Source organism: Dromaius novaehollandiae, chromosome 3, assembly GCF_036370855.1.
Source record: "Dromaius novaehollandiae isolate bDroNov1 chromosome 3, bDroNov1.hap1, whole genome shotgun sequence".
Taxonomy (NCBI): domain Eukaryota; kingdom Metazoa; phylum Chordata; class Aves; order Casuariiformes; family Dromaiidae; genus Dromaius; species Dromaius novaehollandiae.
This window is the reverse complement of record NC_088100.1, coordinates 80636120-80650920: the sequence shown is the minus strand read 5'-3', so window position 1 is coordinate 80650920 and position 14801 is coordinate 80636120. Positions and strand designations below refer to the sequence as shown.

Sequence of the window (14801 nt, the reverse complement as noted above, 5' to 3'; positions counted from 1 at the left end):
ATTTGCAAAGGCTTTATTAACATGTAAAGTCTCAGAAAATCCAGTTTTGAAATTGGAGATGACAGCTATTTCAAATTTCCTTTCAAGATCAAAAAGATCATCTAAATAGAAGATATCCCATTTATCAAATACATTAAAAATATTAATGAATATGTACATATTTCAATAGTTCAAATGCACATAAAAAATTAAGGAAATAAATATACTATGACAAAGCAGGCCAGCTTGGCTTAAAGAGGTCACCACTGGTTGCAAAGAGGAAAATAAAATCAAAAGACGAAACATCTCCAGACAAATGTTCGCTACCCATCACTTTTATCATGAAAATTTTGGGAAGAGAAGTAAAGTGAATGCTGTTCCCAAATATGATAAATCTGATTTGATCACTAAGGCAAGCATAAGCATGTTCTGCTGACCAAATATGCTTTTTACTAGGCTATCTGGAACACTGATTTGGAATTTCATAATTTTGCCTCTATTTTAATAGCTGGCAATTCATTTGAGTTTATTAATAGTATTCTAAACTCACAATAACAGAAATAATCACTTACTTCTCAGATTCCCCATTGCAGGGGTCACGCTCATTCTGGGAGGCAATGTGCTGTGATATGGTGGAGTAGTGCTGAACAAAATATCATTTGGCAAGGCCTGGTCTAGCATTGAACTTCGAGAACTAGCATATGAAGATCCTCTTCGATTGCTACATATACTCTCATCAGATAAGGTTCGATAGAGCGTCCTCCGTGGAGAAAGGTTCCCATAAAATGAAAACTAAATATGAAAATATGAACATGTAAGAATATGTATTACTGATTAAATTAATCCACATTCTATCACATGCTATTGTCAATTCTTAGAGTATTTTTCTGGGCAGGCATTCTGGAAATCTTGAGCTAATAGAGAAGATCAGAGATGTATTCTACCGGGGCCTCAAAGGAGTTACTGAATTGGATTTTTATGCATCCTCTTGATATTTTGGAAAATATCACCATGAATTAATCAGATAATGTGTAAATTTATTAATGCTGAAATGTTAAACAAAATCCCCATAACTGTATGACAGTAATGGTTTCCAGAACTATATATAAGGTTACCATCTCTGGCAAAATTTATTTAAGACCATACATAGAAGTGCTTGATTTTGACTTGAAATGACTCTGCTTTAATATTAAGCATTTTGAGCTGATATAAAGTGCAATATAATTCATTTGACGATGGAGAGCTACAATGTCTCCCATCACTTTCAGAAAACATGAAATAGGCTGAGAAGAGAGGATAGGGCTCACTGAAAATTGTTTATGCATTTCAAAGTTACTTAAATGACAACCCAAACACCTACAGTAAAATAACTAGTTATTATATTGAAAAACTAGCCCATTACACTTCATGGCTCATTCTTCAGCACTGCAAACCCAGTTATTTTTCACATCTGCCAAGGTCAGTTATTGTCTAAATTATTTTAATTGGTTTGTCTTGCATATAACAGGTTAATATCCTATCCTATTGTCCTTGTAATTGATTATGAGTTGCACACTCCCTGTGCAGAATATATGCTTAGAAGCAGTAGCTTTTTAAAAGATCGAATATAGCATAGAGTTAAAAATACCTACATTGTTATTATTTCTGACAAAATTTGCTTACTGGTGATTACTTTTAAAAGAAATAGACAGAAACACTCAATCATGCACAGGCAAACATAGCCTTTACAAAATGGTTTAATACACATCATAGATCTACTTCAGGAAAGCATCTATCTTGAGGACAATAAAGAAGTACATGCTTAATTATTAGAATGCTTAGCTCTGTCCAAAAGAAAATTGAGGCACTTACTTGGATTCTAACCTAGGAAAGCATCAAAATACTAATAAGGAAAAAAAAAAAAAACCCACCAGGTTTAGAGATTTGACCAAAACAGATATGGGTTATGGGAGTTAACATCAGACCAAAACTTTATTTTAACACATACGTAAAATAATCACAATGACAGACACAAGCAGCATCCCTAAATGAATGGAAATAGGGTATCATTTTATAAGCAGGTAGAAGATTACCAAAAATCCCTTAGACTTGTTAGGGACCATGTCAGGCAAAGGGTTAGAAAACTTCACCCTCTGAATGAAAGGATCTCTGATCCTTTTTCCTGCACTCAAGATCCACAGTGAGCATCCTGTTGTAATTCTTGTCTCTCACTCAAGTCTCCCAACCTCATAGTGCATCTTTTATCTAAGAAGGTTGGTCAACAGCTATCTAAACATGTTAAAAGCTAATTGTTGGAGCTATACAGTTTCCTTTCAGGGTGTGACAGAAATTAAACAGTGCCTATTCTAGAAGGCTTATAATTCCCTGGTGCTATGAACAAGGTAAAATAAAACAAAACCAAAGATGTGATTTGGTCCTGTACAATCTCCCTCACTCAGAAAAATTCCTTTTTGGCTTTGCTGTCAAAGGCAACTGTGCAAACTGTACCAAGGCTACTACCCTCTACATAATTGAAGACTGGACCCTGCTGACTCCATGGCTTTAGAGATCTTCTCTGAACCAGGGTCTATGGTCTCTCCTACCTGCAGCTTTACTTACTCAACTTTTGTTTGGGTGTCTTGGGAGGGGAAGGGGACAGCAGTAATTTATCTCAGGATGGTCATATTTCCTCACTCCTTGATGTTTCTTATTTGGGTAACCAGAAATATGGGCAGCTCTTGAAATTATCACATAAAACCAATTATTGTATCAAGCACAGATCATAAAGACCTCTAAGACATTCTTCCTAAGAATCCAAGCACATAAAATGCATCCTTAACATACTATATGTTAAAAAATACAATCTGAATTTTGAATGCAGCTCTGCACTTAGAGGATTCCTATGTGTTACTTTTGTTCAGACGCTATGATTATGCTATTTAGAACATATTATAAACATGGTAGGTTAATAGAGCATTGGGTTAATATCCAATTATAATGATTATCTCCGGTAATTCAATTGCTTTGTGCATTATTCCACATTAGGCAGAGAATTCAGAAAAATGAATGCTTTGCAGAATATCAAATTTCAAGTCCTGTATGCACTTTTCATGAACTTTTTAATATTACTGATTGTCTTCATGTGATGAAGATCAGCTCCATGCTCTCCACTAGCACAGACAATTATGCCTTTTGAGCAGTTAATGCTAGTATTTACATGAAATTGTGATTCAGGCTTCTAGCAGAATTGCTGGTACTGAATATCATGGAGCAGGAGAAAGCAAGCTATTTTTATTCATATGCCTAAATATGGTTTGAGGCATATCAATTTAGGTACCCAACCTTGAAAATGTTACTGTAAACCTTTGAAATTATAATTAACTAGCCCAAAGTTCACTGCTGAGCAGAGGCATGATCAAACAAATACTGGATTTAATACATAACCATCAAAATAAGTATCATTTTCATATTGTGGGAAATAATATATGGGAATTATGGTCAGTATTTATAGCCTCCCTATGGAATATATTTAGTTTATACAAAATGATAATGCCTTCTCTATACTAATTTTGGGAATGCTAGTAAATCATTTCCGGATAATTGTGTCTGAGAGATACAGAGACAAAGAAAGTAGCTAACCTTTCTTTTCCCCTCCTCCACAGAGAGGTTGTCTGGCAACATCAGCTTCAGAAAATCTTCTTTGGACAACACTTGCTGGCTTTCAACAATGGCATTCCTCACAGAAGTCTGAAGTGGACTTGATGCAGACACAGTATCAATATCACCATACACACTGTTGAGAAAATTAGCATGATAAGTGCTATTGGATTTGCTGCATTTATTTTCAATCACCAAATAAAATTTGTTAGAATTATCTTCTGGCATAGCACACTGTTATTCAGAACATTTTCCAATCATTTTAAGCATATTAAACTGCTTGTGGATCCAAGATGAAATTCTTAAACCACTGAAAAAAATCACTTCTTGGGAATTCTTCAGAACAATTAAAAAAACATAATGCTTGTTCCTCCCAACTTGCCTCTCTCTTTTTTGCACACTATATTTTATTTTTGAACTTGTATTTAGAGCTACATTTTCAATCATTCATCACAGATGAAAATATTTTAACTTTTACTTCTTTAGCAAATAAGAAAAATCAGTATTTTGTGGTGTGACATTGTATCCAGCTTTACAATCTGACAAAATTACCACAGTCATCACTGGTAATATTTGAAGTATATTTGTAATCAATTGTACCATGTGCCAAGTGTGTTTTATTATCCACAATTTCACAAAGCTGTTTAGATAAATAAAACAGCCGCCATCTTTAATTATCAACAGATAAAAATATATTTACAGTCAACAAAAGACTGTCAAACTGAATTGTTATCTTTCAGCTTTCTTCCAGTGAGAAGGGGGAGAGAGAATTTTAACTGTTTTACTTTGGAAATGCAATTTAAGGAAGCAGAGATTCCGAAACACACAGAACATACATTTGAAGCCATTACTTACTGCCAAGTGCAGCATAATTAGCGACTGTATCCTCAGCAGAGAGGAAACAGGCTTTGCTACGGTAAGTTGTAATTCTCAGTGAATTATATCCTATAGTGGCACAGCCTTCAGCAATTGACCTGATTTTCATCACCATTGCTAATTGGAGATGTTATTTTATTCAACATAATTATCTACAGATAGAGATTTCCTTTCTGGGATGTATAGAAATCTTTCCTAGAAAGAAAGAGGTGAAGCAATGCTCTACGGCATGGAAACAAATGAAAATGTTTTCTGATATGTGAAGTGCTGCCATCTTCAATTAATATTTTTTGAATAGAGCTAGTTCTTGAAGATGCTTTTCAAAATTGCTGCAGTTTTAGTTTAAATGCCATGCTTCATTATGCAATGTTGTTTTAAGGGTTCCATCCAAAATAAAGAAAAATTGCTGCAGGAATTCATCAACTTCATAATGCGGAAGCTTGTGGGACCAATGAAGCTGCCACTTTTTTATGGCAGCTTCTGCTATGCCTGAACAATGACTGAACAATTTAACAGATGAAAATACTGGGGAAAAAAAAGGAAAATCTATAGTACAATAACAAAAAGAACACTATGCTCAGGACTGGAGGGTAGTAGCACCTACTACTTCTGAAAATTAGGTATTCAAGAGCTTAACTTTAGACTCTTATTTTTTAGTACATATATTCTAGTCTATATTTTTAAATATGAATCTTACTATAAATATGCACATATGTGCAATACAAGATAATACAGGCAAACATCTCATTCCCCTTAAACAAAGAGTAATCCCATATTACACATTCGAAAATCAGTTACTACTTGCCACCTTGCCAATTTATCAAGATACACAGGGTTGACTACAATTTATTGAGAGGCAGAACTAAATAGCTTATGCACAATAAGAAAGCAATGAGATTATCAGAGGAGATGATTTTGAAGATAACAGGAATTTAAAAGCTGATTTTTAAACAGCAGATTCAAACATTATTTATTACTGCTACAGCACAGGGAAAGATGGAAAGCATCATCTCTGTATCTGAGGTACTGCATCTTTTCTGTTGAGTCCAAGCCTTTTGCCTCTGCCCAAGAACAACACATTCCTCATTAGCTATTCCTGTGCCGAGTGGAAAATATAGTTGTTCATTGGAGCTGATCAGAAAATTTTTGGCTAAGTGTCACTTGCTAAAAAAATTTTAAAATGTAGTTTTGGTGAAGCCTACATATTTTGCAGTCTCTTGAAGAGAGGGTCACATAAACCCACACTTGATCTTTCTTTTGCGGGGTGGTTAGAAAACCAGGCTGGAGTAAAGATGATATGGGTTCAAGTTCCTATTCTGGGTAATCTGGTTAATTCCTTTGAAATTGGAAGTGGAAGGATTTGAAAACTGGTAGCTAATATCAGTCCTGCGTCCTAACCACCAGTTCCTATCTGTTCTTAAACAACAAAGTCTGAAAAAGATACTAAGAACCCACCAAACTACTTCCAACTGACATTAATTTTTTTTAAACTACCTACCATAGACTGCTGCTAAGTTTTTGGTCATCTCTCTCAACTCTAATGGATTAGTTGGTATAATACATAACAAGGTTTAACAAAGAAAACCAGGAAGTAAGTCAGGTACTTTTTTCAATTAACTGTAAGGTACCTGGGGATTTCCAGAAATTACCTTTACAAAATTATGGCTTCCCAGTTGTTTTCTAGAAATTCAAGAAGGAAAATCAAAATGTCTGAGACAGCTATAACTTTTTGCTTACACGGCAGTTTCAATAATTTCTTTCAGCTTGCTTTATTTTAGACATGCGAAAAAGACACAATTGCATAGCACAGAGGAGAAACAGTATCCTGCAGTTTTTACCTTTTTTGAGATGAGAAATAAAAATCCTCATACATTTAAAAGTCAAAGGGAAATCTGTATTTTTTCATCTTTCTATCCTATTTTAAAATTTATTTTCTTTACCCTTCTTCTCCAACAAAGTTAAACAGAGCTCTTACTCATGGCATTCAGAAACTTCAGATTCTTCAGGTGTAGGACTACCTTCTGTTTTTTTCCATCCAATGACGTATTTACTCACTGCTCCTTGTCTGTGGTATGGTTTTGAAACTGACCCAGAAATCTGTTGACTACTATTCTGCGACACTATATAGACTTTGGAAGTATCTAGGGAGCCACTCTTCTTAGAGCAATGCGTTGATGGGCTTCCTGAATGATGTGACCCACTGAAAAAGTAAAGAAAACATACAAAAGGAAAAATAAAATCTGCAAGAAAACAACAAATCAGAAACTCTTCACCTAATAGTCAGCTATAATTTTTCATGTTAAGTTTTTCTTAAGGTGAAAATCAAGGCAACCATATCAATACAGTAATTTCCTGGATACCAGCAGCACATATATTAAAGCTCTGATAATACATACATGTACATACAAGTGTGCACAAAGTTGTGATGAGTTTCTAAAATGAGTAATGTACATAATTCAATTTTGCTGAAATGCCAAGGCAAACTGATATGAATTAAGATTAAAGGACTTAGTTCAGTACATATATATGGGATGAGTATATGTGTGCAGTTTTCAGTATATATGTACACACACAATATAGGGTATAATTCCATTTATGTCAAGAACTACATAGGGAATTATTTTGGCCCCAAATATCTCTCTAATGTTAAAACTTCTGTGCCTTTCCACTTCATGTTAGTTTTGCCAGTCCACATCAGTTTAAGCTCAGTCCTTCATTCAGTACTGTTGAGAATTTAATATTACTAGAAGTAAATTTTAGTTAAACAAAAGCAGTTTCCTGGATGATTTTAATACAGTCTTTTATTATGAATAATAGCACTGGTAGTCTCTAATGAAACCTTTTACTGAAGACTCTAAAAATGTTTTAAAATGAACTTAAGCAAAGACTTATTGGAAGAATAAATTTCTTCTTTTCATCTTACAGGTGAAGTAACTGCAGTATTCATAAACCAAGTGTCTTGCCTAAAACCATAGGCTGGAACCTGAAGCTGCAGCTCCTAGCGTTCCCTGTTGTTCACCAAATACCAAACACAGTGCTATCTTTTATTTTAATCCCAAGAGCGTTGGATTCATTCACAGGGGATAAGAAGGTGTTGCTGAAAGTGTAACACATTTGTCTACTTTGCTATCTATATCATTAGGTCAAATTAAAATGCCTACTATGGAAGAAAGTTACATCATTTAAGGCCGCAGATTAATAATTTGGATCATAGTTGGTATGAACATTTAGCTTAAAAACAACTAATTTTCTCTCTCCCTCTTCATCTCTCTTCCTCCCAAAAAAGTAAAAACAAGATTAGAATTTTATTGGGAAGGTTGACATTAAAAGCAGTAAGGTTGCTCTTTTGCTTGTTTTCCTTACAAAATACATGAAGAAATGATGTAAAGACATCATGATGAAGAAAATAATTTAGTTATGAAAACCTGAAGTCTAAAGGTCAAGCAAAGCAGAATGTAGAATATATATCAGATTGACACCATGGACAGTATCCAGAGGATTTTTAGATATCTATTTGTAACTAAATTTAATAAAAATTGAGCATCTAGTGTTCCTCATGCCAGTCTCATCTGCAGGCTTTAAATAAGGGAATGTTTTTCAAAGTAAAGAAATAGAATACCTACAGAAACCTGGTTTTAGTTAGCAAGGTCAATGCAACTGCCTGAACAAGCAATACATATTTTTAGAAAGCAAAAAGTATTGACAACCTATGTAAGAAACAATGCAAAACTGAAGGCAATGAGGCTGTTTCAGCTACAGTAACCTGACAGTATTTGATAATTCATGTGTGTAATGAATATACAATAGGAGAGATCAAAACCATTAATAAAACAGCTGTGAGACAATATTTTGCATCTGTCAGGTCAGTTCTGCAGTGTGAGATATTGTTTCAACACAATAGTTTTAAATGTGTAACCCTTATTCAGATACTACAGCATTAGTCCTTTCAGGGGGTTCTTTTACATGATGAAGTTATAGAATCAGGCCAGTATTTGCAATCAACATCTTTCCTGTGTGTTGCACTTCATCTATTCAGTAAACAAAATACAGTTTTAGTAAGGAAATGCTGCATTTATAGATCAATGATTTTCCACCAGTCTGTGGGCTTATTTCTTGAGGTTTTACACTGTTTAGCTATTACAGAAGTTTACTATTTAACATTTCTAATTATGAATAAATGCCTCAGTCAGGTTAGAACTCCATTGTTATAGATTATAAACAAATATAAACTCAGTGTTTGACCAGTTGAAAAATATATATGGGATTTGGCTGTAGATGTCACACACTTTTGGCCTAATTTGAAGGACATGTAAGCAGAGTTTAAATAAAACAGTTGAGTCACATAATAAATTTGCTGTTTGGTTATTTTCCTATACTGGTTGACATTGAAAATGGAAAAATCAGAGGGAAAGAAGAACAAACAATTTCATTCCATGCTTTACAGAGCAAAAACCTCAACACATAGACCAAAGCTTCAACTTCAAAGTCACCATAAAGTGGGAATTAGGAGATAAAGGCAACCAGCTGTAAAAGTGTACTTTCACAGTTTGCTTTACAACAGATGTACCATGCACACATTCCATTGGTAACAAAAAAGATGAGTGCAAAATCAACCATAAATTCAGTTCAACAAACTTGTAAAGAATACATCACAATAATTTAAATAAAGAGTGATGGTATGCAATGCTGCTTTAGAACAAGGAAAAAATTTCCATTGCAATTTCTTTGATTTCTTTCTGCTTTAACTCCCAGGTCATTATTTGCACTGTACTAAGAAGTATGCAAAGTCAAGTTCCAGGGGCAAAAAAAGACATTAATAAGGCTAACTGGTGTCAAGATAACATGTCTGGGGTGTTTTGACCTATTAAACTCACTATAATGGAGAAATGGAGGAGGAGATACGCTAAGCTCACGCTAATAATGCAAAGCATCATGAAAGCATGTTATGCTGATGGCTGCTAATTTGCAGTTTTCTTCTGCAGCGATGAAAGTAAAGTTGTATGCTTTCTAATATTTTAGCTATCAGATTATTGCTGGTAAAGTAGCTTGGAACTTTCAAATATTAAATGTAATATGTTTTAGTAAACTTTTCTATGATGTATGCCATCATAGTCACATGGCGTGACTTCTCAAATATGAATGAAATTATTCTTAAAACATCTCCAAGAAATAAATTCTGAAAAATAAATTTTAAAAACATTATAAAGAAAAACAGAAATGAAAAATTTATTGTACCACTTTGCTTTGACTTAGGGATGTTTCCCAACTTTGAAAATCTAAGAAATGTGCACAAGGTCACATTTAAAGTCTCCTTTGGATTTGGGAGCAGAGCTAACTATGCTTTTTTATGTAGACTCATCAAAAATGCTTGAAAATTGCTACAGTTTCTCTATAGGTATTTAAATACAGCAAAAATTGAGATCAGTTAAGTGCACGTACAAAGAAAGGTAAAAAGAACAACAGAAAAAAAAAGAAAGAAATAGAGAGAGTTCTCTGAATCTAATCTATAACCAAAAATCCTTGATTGGTAAGAAACACATACCTGGAATGAGAGGATATTTCACTTAGGTCTCCCATACTGCCTTCAGCTGTATGACTGGTAGAAATAGCAGAGGCATAGCTATGAACAGCATAGATTTTAGTCGGCTCATCATCTGGCCCAGGGGTTTCAGAAGATTCAGTCCACTGCTCAGTACGACAATGTACTCCAGACCTGCTGCCAGCAAGGTGTAAAGGGGCCAGAAGTGGAGCAGGCATACAGGGAGCTGTATCAATTCCACTGTCAGTAGAGGCCCCTTTTATGTACGTTAATCCAAGCAGTTCAGGGTCCATCAAATCTCCAGAACCAAAGTGTTTTTCATCACTGTTGCTGGATGTATTACTGGATAGAGTATTGCTGCTTGAGTGGCTGGAACAGCTTTTGTCTCCAATCTTAACAGCAACAACAAAACAAACAAAGACCCACCTCAAAGTTAAATAGCAAAATCTTTATTTTCATATCAATTTCTGAATTTATGCTGTTCAAAGATGACTTAATTCTTGTTACAGTATGTTATAATTGCAAAATACTAAAAAGGCTGATTATACCACCAGTTTCTATGAAATGAATTACATGACTGGCTACACACATTAGAGGTTGATGTCACTCCACATAAAAGTGAATATTAGGTTCCAGTTACATCTTTTGTAGCAAATCCTAGTATCACACTTGAATTTTCTGATTATAGGTCTTGCTTAACATCCATAAAATTGTATTTCAGAACAGTTAAAATAAACATTTGTTAAAGCTAGAAGCACTGGTAATTATCTGTTTAAACAAGTTCCACAGAAAATCTGAAGAACACTGAAAACTGAATTACCTTTGGCCTTTCCTCAGTGTGGGTGAAATATGCAGTTTATTGCATCAAATCCAATTGGATGTGTGGCTACTTGAATTGAAGCCAAGTGCAATGTATGTGTACCAGATGAAAGTAACTTGAGTCACAGGGCTCTAAGCTAGGCATGGCTATTAAAGTGGAAGAATTTTGTCAGGCATTTGAGTCAGAAGGTGTTCTTTTTAAGAGGTTTTACAGCGAGTTGGATTAATTTACCTATGTGACAAAGCAGCCAGAAGAAGGGTAGATGGACCTCTATTAGGCAGAAGGGGCGTGGGAAGGGAGACTAGCTCTTTTACATGATCCTCCTTCTAGCAGATGTATATGAACATAAGTGTTGCTTACACATTAAAGCTGTTAGACAAGGCAGCCTTTCCAGAAGTGACATTTCTATTTCATGTAGGAATCAACAGGTTTGAAAGTTTGAGAAATTGTTTAAAAAAGGGAGGAGAGGGACAAGGTTACATTTGCATTCATTCTGAACCTTGTACAAGATGGTTGTCACCTTAAAAACAATAAACCAATTGATGAAAATGAGCAGTTTTTCCAAGGAGAGGGACTTATGAAAAGGTGTTTGAAGAAAAGGGGCATCACTTTGTACTGTAAATGTAAAATGGAATCAAGGTGGAATGAAATAGGAAAAAAAAAGAAAAGCTCAAAGGCATAAAATCTGCCTTGGAACATATATCATGTGTATGAACCTTTCAAAAAATTTCTTGTATGCTGCTGAACATACATGCTTAGGCACCTTCCTGACCCTGTAACCAGTAGAGAAGCTGGACAACATCTATCGACACAGACATACTCAACTGTTCAAAGTTCATTATGGCCATAGCTCAAGATCATTTTACACATTTCCTTGTGCCAAGAAAAATTTTTATATGAAGGCTCAGTTTGGCCTTGATTGTGACTTCTTGTTAAATATTATGTCATGGAGCAAGATTAAAAAAAAAAAAAAAAAAAAAAAAGTAAAATCAGCAGGAATATAATATTCATCCAGGGGATCAGGAGAACAAAGAGAGTTTGAGGATAGCCAGTGAAATTTCCTCCCTCTCTCCCCAGAAGTTAAAACAGATAATAAGATGGCAGAGATGTTTTTCTAATGCTTAAACATATTGCAGAGTTCTTGTTCATTTGCAGTAGCCCTTAGTTTGAATTTCACTGGCCATTCCAAAACTGGAAGAGTCACATGGCAAACTCGGCTGAGCAAAAAAAGGGAAGCACAAGAGAATGTTACAAGGCAACGACCTTTTTTTTCTGCTTTACAACATACAACAACTAAATAGTCTCATCTTGTTAGTATTATCTTTATAAGGAAAGTGGTCGTGTTTTGTACAATATAGTTCTCTTGCATGTGCACTGCACATATGCATATGTATGCAAACACAGGCTAAGTCTATTAGAAAAATTTGTATTGAGATTCCCCACCATCTAGAAAGCATAAGGGCTGCCACTGGCATAAAAAGCTGATTGAAGTTCATGAAACAAGTATTTAACTTTGGTATCCATACTGTATTTAATGTTTATTGGTACACATACTGATTCTAGCTTCACGTCAACTTGACTTAATGAGAAAAAAAGTACTTCCGTCTTCATGTGCATAAATATGTAGCATGATTTTGTTTATGATACTACTTTTTTCGATAAGTCTCAGATTAGATTTTCATAAGGTATCAATGTACACCAGATGAGAATCTGTCTCCATAATATTATCCGTATAAGCTTACAAATAGCATACAGGTTCCTACTATGTATAACAGGATTTTCATGTTACAATCACAAAAATAATAGAAAAGAACAAAGCATATCATTATTACTTTCTGTCTCTAAGTTACCGTGAATTTTGCCACTACTAAAGACAAGCCTCTAATCTAGGTGGATAAATAATCTGTTCACCATGCCCAATATAGAAACTGCATTTTTACAGTGATTACTTATAATTACAGTACATGTGTATTTCATACAACATGACAAGAAGTGGCATGGTGAATATAATTTCTTTATTTAGCATGTGAAATACTTTGGAGATTAAACAAGCCAACATAAATGAAGCTGTAAACAGAGAGCAGAATATAACCTATATTAGCTAGGCTTTTATCTCCTCAATGCCCCAGACCCAAGCCTTCTTAAAATTCTTAGTTTATGAACACAGATTAAGCATGTTAAATTCACTCCAGGTCCAGATGAGCATACTCTTTGCCTCCCAAAACCTGCACTGGCTTTCCTAAACTATCAAAATATATTTTTAAGATGTGCTTCTTCAAGACCAGACTTTTTAAAGAGTTTTGAATGACATCAAAGTAAAAGACTTACATGTGAAAATTTGTTTGGAGAGTCCTTGCCACTGCCTTCTTTTTGTAAAGCCCGGTCTTTGTAGGAGCTCAGGACTTTGGTCGATGGTGCATGCCACTTGGTTTCTGCCATAAATAATTGTGTTTTAATTTCTGACTGCTAAAAAGATGAGTATACTGTACAAAGAAAAAAGGCACATGGCTTAGTGCTTTAAACATCAGGTTTTAAACCTGTACACTCTTTGGAATCAGAGATGAATATCTTTGCAGAATTTTCTAAGATGTTAGTTTTTCAATGATAAGTAAACAGAGTTAAACCTGCTTTCCATAATTCGTGAGGCTTTCAGAAGTTCAGAGGTACTTTTTTCAGGTATTATCTAAACATCCTACAGTATATTCTGTTAGACTGTCCATAACAGTCCCTTCTTTCACTGTCATATTATGTGCTGTTTGGGTATCAAACCTCCACATCGAAAGTGGCTGCATTTCTGATACTGGTACTGCATTGTAAAAAACATTTTTAAGATATCGTATTTATTATTACCAGAATGTCTGGTTCCTTCCAAAGTTTCCTCTCGTTCTCTGCCTCCTTCACACTCCAGTGAACCTGAACCTTGGTGTTCATGAAGTAAAGGGGACTGGCACCTTTTAACATAAACAGAAAATTAAGCTGTTTTTTTTCCCCTAGGAAACTAGTTACATGATGAACACTGCCACTTTCTACTCTTCAAAGCAAATATTCTGTAATTAAACAACCACACCAACCAACCCACCAACCTAGTAACATTTCCAAACATAGAACAGAAATATTTACATGCAATTTTCTCAACAGCACACTGTTATGTCTTAAGTGTGAACGGACCAAAGGACACTAAATTTTAAGAAGTTGTTAAGCTTGGGGTTATAAAGCCAAAGTTTTTTGCAATGGGTGAATTTTGGAAATGCAAGCTTAACTGCTTCATAAACCAAACTCCACTGAAAATGACTGTGCATGTCATTGCAGAATTTCACATTCAAAACATGTTTGCAAGCTGATACTAAATCCGTTGTTTTGGTTTTCTGCCATTTTTACTTAAAATTATGGAAGATGCCTCTATTCACTTCAGATTTAAAAACTATGTGAGATTCTTCAAATCCTATAATCTGAACTCCGAATTATCAGGTACATGTTGCAGAAGGTAAATTATTTCACAAAGCAACACACTAAAAACAAGTTTGCTATTAGTAATTACTGTGCTGGAAAAATGAAACCAGATGAATTTTCATGCGTTTCTTGTTCCAAAAAATTGCTACAGTTTTATCTGAATTATTAACCTCTATCTAGCTGCCAGAGATTTGAGTGAATAATCTGAAATTCCTTGAGGTGGATCCAAAATATTTCTTGCATCTGCTACATGGGATATTTTACATAAAAAAATACATGCCAAAGCAATGACTCCTTTGACGAGGAGTCAAAATGATGTTTTCAGTATTCATATTTCTTCATAAAAGCTTCAAAAAACGAAGTGGCAAATCTGGAGTGCTTTTAGATGATGCTATGTAGATACTGCCATATTTCAGCATTTTATAACAGAAGTGTTTTCAGCAGCTAGATTTGTACCACAAAGTGATACATTTAAAGTAATCAAGAACAGATTTCTCACAT

The 14801-nt window shown here is 34.6% G+C and overlaps 1 protein-coding gene across 12 annotated transcripts in view; it reads right to left on the bottom strand.

Annotated features, from left to right (window-relative positions):
- Positions 1-14801, bottom strand: part of SIPA1L2 (signal induced proliferation associated 1 like 2) — a 152314-nt gene that overhangs the window by 20284 nt on the left and 117229 nt on the right. For all 12 annotated transcript variants that reach the window (XM_026117337.2, XM_026117341.2, XM_064509250.1 and 9 more), the window contains 6 exons: positions 13701-13801; positions 13179-13282; positions 10034-10422; positions 6467-6691; positions 3598-3751; positions 552-771 (listed from right to left, as the gene is read on the bottom strand). In XM_026117337.2, coding sequence (XP_025973122.1) covers positions 552-771; positions 3598-3751; positions 6467-6691; positions 10034-10422; positions 13179-13282; positions 13701-13801 — 1193 coding nt within the window. The remainder of the gene's footprint in view (positions 1-551; positions 772-3597; positions 3752-6466; positions 6692-10033; positions 10423-13178; positions 13283-13700; positions 13802-14801) is intronic.